This window comes from Brachyhypopomus gauderio, chromosome 11 (assembly GCF_052324685.1).
Source record: "Brachyhypopomus gauderio isolate BG-103 chromosome 11, BGAUD_0.2, whole genome shotgun sequence".
Classification (NCBI taxonomy): domain Eukaryota; kingdom Metazoa; phylum Chordata; class Actinopteri; order Gymnotiformes; family Hypopomidae; genus Brachyhypopomus; species Brachyhypopomus gauderio.
In genome coordinates, this window is record NC_135221.1 from 19,773,503 (window position 1) to 19,782,536 (window position 9,034).

Consider the following 9,034-nt stretch of genomic DNA (forward strand, 5'->3'; position numbering starts at 1 on the left):
GTACAGTACTTGTACATAGGGGTCCACTCAAAAAAACGGCACTACACAGAACCTCAAGGGCCTAACGCTGCTTTTAGACTACAAGAAGACTTGAGGTTTTCTTCTATCTACCCTTTCCCTGGGAGATTAACAACCCCAAATATGTGTTTAGCTTTGGGTGTCCATTTTATTTTATTTCTTTGTTCCCCCTTGTCTGGGAAAAGAAAAGATTTCTAGAGCTATTGCAGATCACAGGTGAAAAACACCATTCAGTGCAGCAACAGTGCTGAAACAGGAACATCCCCCACCCGTGCACCTTCATCAGCAGGGTGGGGGCACCAGGCACAGTAGCACAATCATTTAATGAGGATAATTAATCAGTTTTACAATTAGTCTTATTATTGTGACATTAACATTGGAGATGCAGGTGGAAAATGGGATTATACCACCTCCATGTTTGGTTAATGCTGAACCCCTATGTGTCTGCCGAGTTCATAATGGACTGGACTGAATTTATTTCATTAAGCATTTTAAGGGGGGGGGTGGGGGGATGAGCTAAAGGGGCACGAGCAGACCCAGACAGCAGCAGCAACTTTAAAACCTCTCAGTGCATTTAGTGGCAGCCAAGCCTGGATTTTTTGCCCCTCCAGGCAACAAATAAAAGGATCTCAAAGAGCAGAATGCCACGTGAGGGTCTGAGGCGGAGGGAATCGGGCCACGTGAGGGTCTGAGGCGGGGGGGAAACCCGGCCACGTGAGGGTCTGAGGCGGGGGGGAACCCGGCCACGTGAGGGTCTGAGGCGGGGGGGAACCCGGCCACGTGAGGAAACCCGGCCACGTGAGGGTCTGACGGCGGGACGAAACCCGGCCACGCGAGGGTCTGACGGCGGGACGAAACCCGGCCACGCGAGGGTCTGACGGCGGGACGAAACCCGGCCACGCGAGGGTCTGACGGCGGGACGAAACCCGGCCACGCGAGGGTCTGACGGCGGGACGAAACCCGGCCACGCGAGGGTCTGAGGCGGGAGGAAACCCGGCCATGTGAGGGTCTGAGGCAGGGGGGAAACCAGTCAGACCCTAAATCAGGGAAAACCGGCCACGTGAGGGTCTGAGGCGGGGGGAAACCGGCCACATGAGGGTATGAGATGGGGGAAACCAGTCAGACCCTAAATCTGACATTCAAGCCACTGCTGTGCACCCACTCGGGACTGATCGCTGGCTGATGGCGGGCACACAACCGCATGTGCACACACACGAACACGCGCACACACATATCCTAGGGTCCGCAGTGCGGTTACAGATCAAAGAGGACACATCAAATCGAAACCGATAGTATATATTGAAAAATCACACATTTAAAACAAAAATTTAAATGTTTCAGTGTTTATTTACATTAAAACACTATAAAAAACATTGCAATGGAAAAATACTATGGTCTTATATTTACAATAAATAAAGTTTTAATATAAAAAATGCTTTTTTAATTAAATCCTGCAATGATATTACTGATTCTGTGTATTGCTTTAAGAACCAGTTAACTTCTCACTTACATAAAAATTGGTTCACAATTTGTTCCTTTCTATAGTGTAGACAAAAGGAACCTTCAACTTTAACAAAAGAATAGATTTACACACACCTACCAGAGTTCCTCACACACACCCCAGAGTTCCTCACACACACACACCTCCCAGAGTTCCTCACACACACCCCAGAGTTCCTCACACACACCCCTCCCAGAGTTCCTTACACACATCCACACACACCTCCCAGAGTTCCTCACACACATCCACACACACACACAATCCTCAGAGAGTTCCTCACACACACCTCCCAGAGTTGCTCACACACATCCATGGCGCATATGGAAGTTGACCACATATTCAGCATTGGTGCGCTGCACTGATATGGCGAACGGTTCTGAGGGATGGAAGGTGAATGCCACCAGTCTCCGCACTGCGTGGTTGACCGGCCGGCCCAGAAACCCTGCCTGGATTTTGAACTTCAGCAACCCTGAATCACGTGCATAGAACCTAGACAGAGAGAGATGGAGAGAGACACAGAGAGACACAGAGAGAGACACAGAGAGAGAGATTAGGAGAATGGCATCTCAGATGTCCTAGACAAGTGTAGGCCGGACAACACGAAACTGCTCTGAATTATCTGCCTTCAAAAAAATGCTTAAAACCCACCTTTTTAAATTGGCTTTTAATTTATAATCTACATATGCAAGTGTGTATGTGTGTATGGTGTGTGTATATGTATATGCATGTGTGTGTAATATATATTAGTGCTGTCATTTCCAGGTGCCGCAATTAAAAGTCCTCACCAGGATTTTGCTCAAGCTTGCTAGATTTTCTAATTAGCAATCCAGGTAAAATTAGTGGAATCTACACAATCCAGGAAGCCTGAGCAAAATCCTGGTGAGGACTTTTAATCGCGGCACCTGGAATTGACAGCACTACCTGATACCCCAATCCTGATACCCCAACCCCTAACTCACTGACCAACCCTGATACCCCACCCCTGAACTTACTGAATACCCCACATACCATAACTCTGATTATATATATATGATATATTGTATACATATTTATTTTATATATATATTATATATACACACATTTTTTTATCTTTTTGCGTATTTTATATATTGAGTGTATTTTTCGGGATAGGGTACACTTGCTGCCTGTTTCTTACATTATTTTTATGCTTTCTGTTTTGATGTGTTTTGTAAAGCGTCTTTGAGCATTGTGGAACGCGCTATATAAATAAAAATTTTATTATTATTATAGGCCATACTGAAAGTAGAATCTAAGTGAAGTCATGAGGTAACAAGGTCATGAGGTCAGTGAGTCAGGGTTGCAGTTCTAGTCACATTTATGAAAAACATTTACATATAGATGTTTTAACACACAACAAATAGTGACATGCCCAAACGTCAATTTGATGGCCGTTAATTGACACTTTTCAATACTAGTAACAATCACAGAATGCTAAATAAAAAGATTCTCATAGATTCTCCCCTGCCTGTAAGGAAAGTATTGTGTAAAAGGCATGTATATAACACACCTCATCTTTTTATATATGAATTCCCAGCAATTTGGAAAATGTGAGACTAAGCTCTGAAGTTTTTAATAAGTTATACTGCATTATACCTACTTGTATTACAGTTCACTGTTACACTGCATTACTCATGCATGTACACTCACCAACCACTTTATTAGGTACACTTGTCCAACTGCTCATTAACGCAAATTTTGAATCAGCCAATCACATGGCAGCAACTCAATGTACTTAGACATGGCCAAAATGATCTGCTGCAGTTCAAACCGAGGATCAGAATGGGGAAGAAAGGTGATTTAAGTGAATTTGAACGTGACATGGTTGTTGGTGCCAGACGGGCTAGTTTGAGTATTTCAGAAACTGCTGATCTGCTGAGATTTTCACGCACAGCCATCTCTAGGGTTTATAGAGAATGGTCCAAAAAATATCCAGTGAGCAGCGGTTCTGTGGGCACAAATGCCTTGTTGATGCCAGAGGTGAGAGGAGAATGGCCAGACTGGTTTGAGCTGGTTCGGAAAAGTAACTCAAATAACCAGTCGTTACAACCGAGGCATGCAGAAGAGCATCTCCTGAACGTACAACACATCGAACCTTGAGGTGGATGGGCTACAGCAGCAGAAGACCACACCGGGTGCCACTCCTGTCAGCTAAGAACAAGAAACTGAGGCTACAATTCACACAGACTCACCAAAATTGGACAATAGAAGACTGAGAAAACGTTGCCTGGACTGATAAGTCTCGATTTCTGCTGCGACATTCGGACGGTGATAAATAACGTGATAAAGTGGCCGATGAGTGTATTACAGTCCAGCGTCTCGGCCCAGAAGACCTGCCCACTCTCCAAACCCCCCGCAGACCTGCCCACTCTCCAAACCCCCCGCAGACCTGCCCACTCTCCAAACACCCCGCAGACCTGCCCACTCTCCAAACACCCCGCAGACCTGCCCACTCTCCAAACACCCCGCAGACCTGCCCACTCTCCAAACCCCCCGCAGATTCCAAGTGGTTATATTTACATACAGCCTCACCTTATGGGATGGTCCCCGCACGTCTTGGGTCTCTCCATGACGGAGACCCACTTGTCGTCGTAGCTGAAGAGAGAGAGGTCAAGGTATGGGCTGCTGCTGTAGGACTGGGCACTGATGGGCAGCTGACCCAGCAGACGCCGCACCGCCTCAGTGTGGCCACCATACTTGGCATTCACTATAGTGTCTTTAAACCTGCAGGACACACACACACACACACACACACACACACACACACACACACACACACACACACACACACACACACACACACACACACACACACACACACACACACACACACACACACACACACTGGATGACTATACCATACAACATACGAGTTGTCCTACTGTTTTAATCCCCAAAAAACAGACTAAACCTCCAAAATCACAGCTTCAACCATCACGTCACAACCACAACATCCTCCAGCGGGTGGAGTTCTGACGGGTGGAGCACCTGCGCTGAACCTGTCGGGCGAAGTTGTTACTGGAGGCGGAGCAGGGGAACTGGACGGCCTCGCTGTGGAGCGTAGCATTGCGGAACAGGTCACAGAAGTTCTCAAACAGCTCCAACAGCTTATCCGAAGTGTTCTCGAACACTGCAATCACCTCCGTGGAGACCATGTTATACACCACGAAGAAGGAGGGCTGAGTGTGGAGGGGGGGAGAGGGGGAATACGAGAGAGAATAAGAATGCTCCAGGTCATGAAAATGGATTTTAAAATGAGATCAGTTCTTTTATTATTATTTTTTTAGCATTGGTGTTTAGAAATGGTAATATATTTATAAATGTGTGCTATCAGAATCAGAAAAAGTTTTATTGCCATTGTCAATGAACAGGGTTCGCAGACTAGGAATTTGTTTCGGCATGAAGGTGCGACATAAAAACAAGTAATAATAATAAGGGAATATAAATAGAATGAATAAAGTGAATAAAAGATGAATAAAAATACAAAGGGCATAAAAATACAGAGGCAGAATGTGCAACAACAGTACTATGTACAGCAGTGCATGTGGAGTAGTGCATGTGGCCAGCACACACACTATGACAATCATGCATTAACATTTACTAACTGCACTCATCCAATAAGTTCAGTAGCACCTGTGTGCGTGTTGACACCTGGGGTCAGACACAGAGACTGAAGCTCAATCATCATGCAGCATTCCACAAACACGCAGGTGTTCCTGTCGCATGACTAATCTTTCATACTTCCACAGACGGCTGCCCGACTTCACATTAAAACAAAGTCTTGCATCGCAAATAATTAGACCGTCTTCCTGACGGTTGCAGCGTCACGGCCTTATGTGGCAACACCAACGACGCGGTGAGCGAATACCGCGATAATTACCGAGCGATACTACCCGAGCGATACTATCGCCCAGCCCTACCTGCGAGGGGTCGGTGACGCGCAGGGTGACCACGTCCTCGCTGGTGTATTTGATGAGCAGGTGGTGCTCGTCCAGCAGCTGAATCTTCCACATGCGCAGCTGCCGCAGCTGGTCGAAGAACTGGAAGAAGCGGCGTTTGGCGGTGGCGCTCCCGTCCTGCTCGGCTCGCCGCCACAGGTACACCAGCAGCCTGTGCTTCAGCGAGTTGATGCTCTTCTCCTTGTAGAGGCGGGAGAAGCCCGGCTGGCCCTCCACCTGCGCCTCCGAGAACACCGCCGACAGAGTGAGCAGGTCGTCCTCGTAGCAGAAGCGCCCGATGGTCCGCACGTCCAGGAACGTGCCCTCGCCGGTCACCTGCGGAGAGATGTTTCCCACTGCGAGAACGAGGCAGAACTACCGCAGCTTTTAACCTGCAGGTCTTGGGAGACGGAGCACCTACCACCTTTTAACAGTTAAACAGCCCCGTCCACTCACGAAGGGCTTGATTATTAGCAGCTGTGTGGTTTTATACTGGGGAGATGAACTGGGAATGCTATGCAAGCTCTGCATGTCTTGGGTCCTATAGGACATTTCAGAGGGCCTGTGACATGAACCAGCCTGATCTAATGGCCCATGGACAACAGGACTCATAGAATAATGCTCGCAGCACCGGAATGTGTTTTTTGTTGTTGATGTTGTTGTTGTTGTTTAAAACAAATAAAAGCGTCTCCGTTTTCAGCAGCAAAGCTCATCTGGAAATGCTCACCTGAAACACATGGATGGTCTGCTGCTGAACAGAAAGCACTGCCAGTATGTTCCTGTACAGGTAGAGGCCCTGGTTGTGCGACAGGATGATCTTGTCGCATTTAAAGTTGCGGGTGTCACACAGACGTCCCGTGTGCAGGTCGATGATGTGGAGGGAGTAGTCCTCCAGGGGCGAGCGGGGGTTGGGCGTCACGGACTCATTGTTGCGGTACACTTCGAAGAAGTGCGGGTGAGGTTCCTCGGGCAGGTACGCGGCCGAGCCCACGATCACGTACCGACAGTCGTCTGTGAACAGGCTGCACTCGCGGTTCAGATGTTCTCCGTTGGAGGCCACACTGGTGACATGCAGGAGAGAGAAGAACCGCTCAAAAAGCCGTCCGCGGATGTTGAGCGAACGCTGGTCGTTGCCGTTGACCAAGGTCTCCCCTTCCTGGCCTTGAAGTAGATCTTCTGCAGCCTGGCATCCCTGATACTCGTATATCTCCAGGGACGTCTGGTCTGAGGAGAAGGCAATAAAGTACCGTCCATCCGGAGAGAACTTGCGCAGAAAGCAAGGGGGCTTCTCCACGTTCACCACCGTGAAGTTTGGGAAGAGATTCTGGTGGAAGCACCTCACGCGATACCAGTGGGCCCCGGGACGGCCCGAGCAGATACGGCGCCGCTCCAGCCGGTGGACCACGTTCTGGTTCTGGATGCGACGCGGCTTCAGCGTAGGGAAGTCGTCCTCCACCTTTGAAGCGCTACAGGACGCCATGAGCAGTCACATAGTAACTACTGAACAGTGAGATAGAAAGAGACATTATCCAGATAACTACTTTAAAAACAGGACAGTTATGTTTGTTTTGAAAATGTACATTGCTCAAAAAAATAAAGGGAACACTTAAACAACCCAATGTAACTCCAAGTCATCCACACTTCGTGTTCCGATAGGAAGCAACACTGATTGTGAATCAATTTCAACTGCTCTAGTGCAAATGGAACAGACAACAGGTAGAAATGAGAGATTTTCAACTGATTTCAAAGATTTTTATTAATTGAGATCTAGGATGTGTTATTTTAGTGTTGCCTTTATTTTTTTGAGCAGTATAGTTAACACAACAATCAACTTGAGCTGTTTGTTTAGACCATTACCACCACAAGTCATCTGAACACTCACTAATATATTTAGTAAACGACATTTCAAGGCTTTGATGAAATTATAACTTCATTTTCTCACAAAAAAACTTGAAGAAACAGAAACACAAGACGTACGTGTGCTGCACTCCGGCAGCCCGTGTAGCCGTTAGCCGCCGACTTCGCTCACCAAGACAAAAGACAGCGCACAACTTCTACATTTGCCACGGACCGGGAAAACACGTTCAGCCGTGTCGAACGAGCCTAAGAACCAGAACAGCTCGACCCAAAGTGCGGAGACTCCGCTACAAACTCCACTTCTCCGGCACTGGCTGACCTATTAGCAAGTTTACCGGCGGAACCAGCGACCGCCAGGAGCGCCGTGTACGCCGATGAGCTCACAGCGCCACCCGCAGGTCTGGCGGCGCAGCGCCCGAACGCTGTTTCAGGCCACGTGTAGGAAAATGTGAAGGTCTGATGCAGACATTTTTGGTTACAATGGAAAATGAACGAATAAATGACGTTATATTTACATAGCGCCTTTCAAGGAACCCGTGGTCGTTTTACAGTTAACATACAAAACTTTTACAATTTACAAATTGTAGGTCGAATGAAGTAGGCTTGTATTACTGTAGCTATAGGCCTTAATTAAACGGTATATTTATTATTTCCGCAGCGCTGGTCACTGGACAGTTTAGATGGAATGGGCCTTCGTAGTGAAAGAGCAAGAGAATTAAGAGTAGAAATTAGAGGCGGCCACAGACTAATGCCCATTTAAATAGCGTTACCCATTAACAGATGACACTGAAAAGCAAAGGCAGAGAACGCGGTCTGCTTACTTCTTTTCTGCTTTTCCACTATTGATGGAGTAAATTGATGGATGTTTAAAATCCCATCCCCTCCAGTGGACATTTGGAGTTAAATAGACCTCCTAAAGCATGCTCAATGGGGAGCGCGGTAATCTTCAACAAAATTATGAAATTAACACACCATTTCAAAATGTCAACTGACATCCTCAGACAAGCATATTACCATAATGATTATGAAAAAAAAGTCGTTTTTAACTAAATATGAGCAGTAACATGCTGTCTTGAGCTCATATAAAAAACTGAGAGGTTCTTTGGCTTGTCAGACTGACAAGACGTATCAGCCACTGTTATATGATACTGTATAGCCCTAAAAGCAAATAAAATAATCAGAATATAGTATAATAAAGTCTAATGACAGGAGACCAAGAGTACATAGAAAGGCATGCACATTGAAGGTATGGCATTGATTTCTGTAGACTACTGTTCCGTTATGTGGTCTGTGCTGTGTGAGAGAGCTCCTGATTTATCCGGTTTTGTTTTAATTGCGGATTAAACTTTTTAAATAACCAAAACATGGTAATTAATTTTAATATCTACCCTATTCAATGTTATATACACGAGAAAATATTAACTGATAGTTTTTATAACAACTAAATGTTTTAGTTTTAAAGCTAATTAGATTTTTTTTTTTCTCGTGGCGTAAATAGGTCCCGAGAGAAACTGCTTTTGTGTAAAGATAGTTCATTCTGATGGAGATCATCAAAAGCAGGACATCAGGTAAAGTCTCATTTGCCAAAATTCATTTAGAGTTCTTTCTCCAATATGGACTTTGAGTGCTCGAAAATTGAAAAAAGAAGAATGAGAACTGAACGTAGAAGGAGACTGTATGTAGGCTACTTGGCCTTGAGAGT

At 46.2% G+C, this 9,034-nt stretch overlaps 1 protein-coding gene across 2 annotated transcripts; it reads right to left on the reverse strand.

Annotated features, from left to right (window-relative positions):
* Positions 1 to 1,355: 1,355 nt before the first annotated feature.
* On the reverse strand, positions 1,356 to 7,702 carry det1 (DET1 partner of COP1 E3 ubiquitin ligase). 2 transcript variants are annotated; one of them, XM_077022582.1, is made up of 6 exons: positions 7,505 to 7,702; positions 6,203 to 6,975; positions 5,458 to 5,811; positions 4,526 to 4,716; positions 4,070 to 4,261; positions 1,356 to 2,008 (listed from the first exon to the last, which is right to left on the reverse strand). In XM_077022582.1, exons 2-6 carry the CDS (start codon positions 6,953 to 6,955, stop codon positions 1,819 to 1,821), a joined length of 1,680 nt encoding a protein of 559 aa, XP_076878697.1. In that variant the 5' UTR covers positions 6,956 to 6,975; positions 7,505 to 7,702; the 3' UTR covers positions 1,356 to 1,818. The 2 variants fall into 2 exon arrangements, with proteins under 2 accessions (XP_076878697.1, XP_076878696.1); XM_077022581.1 differs by having other exon boundaries at positions 1,357 to 2,008; positions 7,453 to 7,702.
* Between the last annotated feature and the right edge of the window lie 1,332 nt (positions 7,703 to 9,034).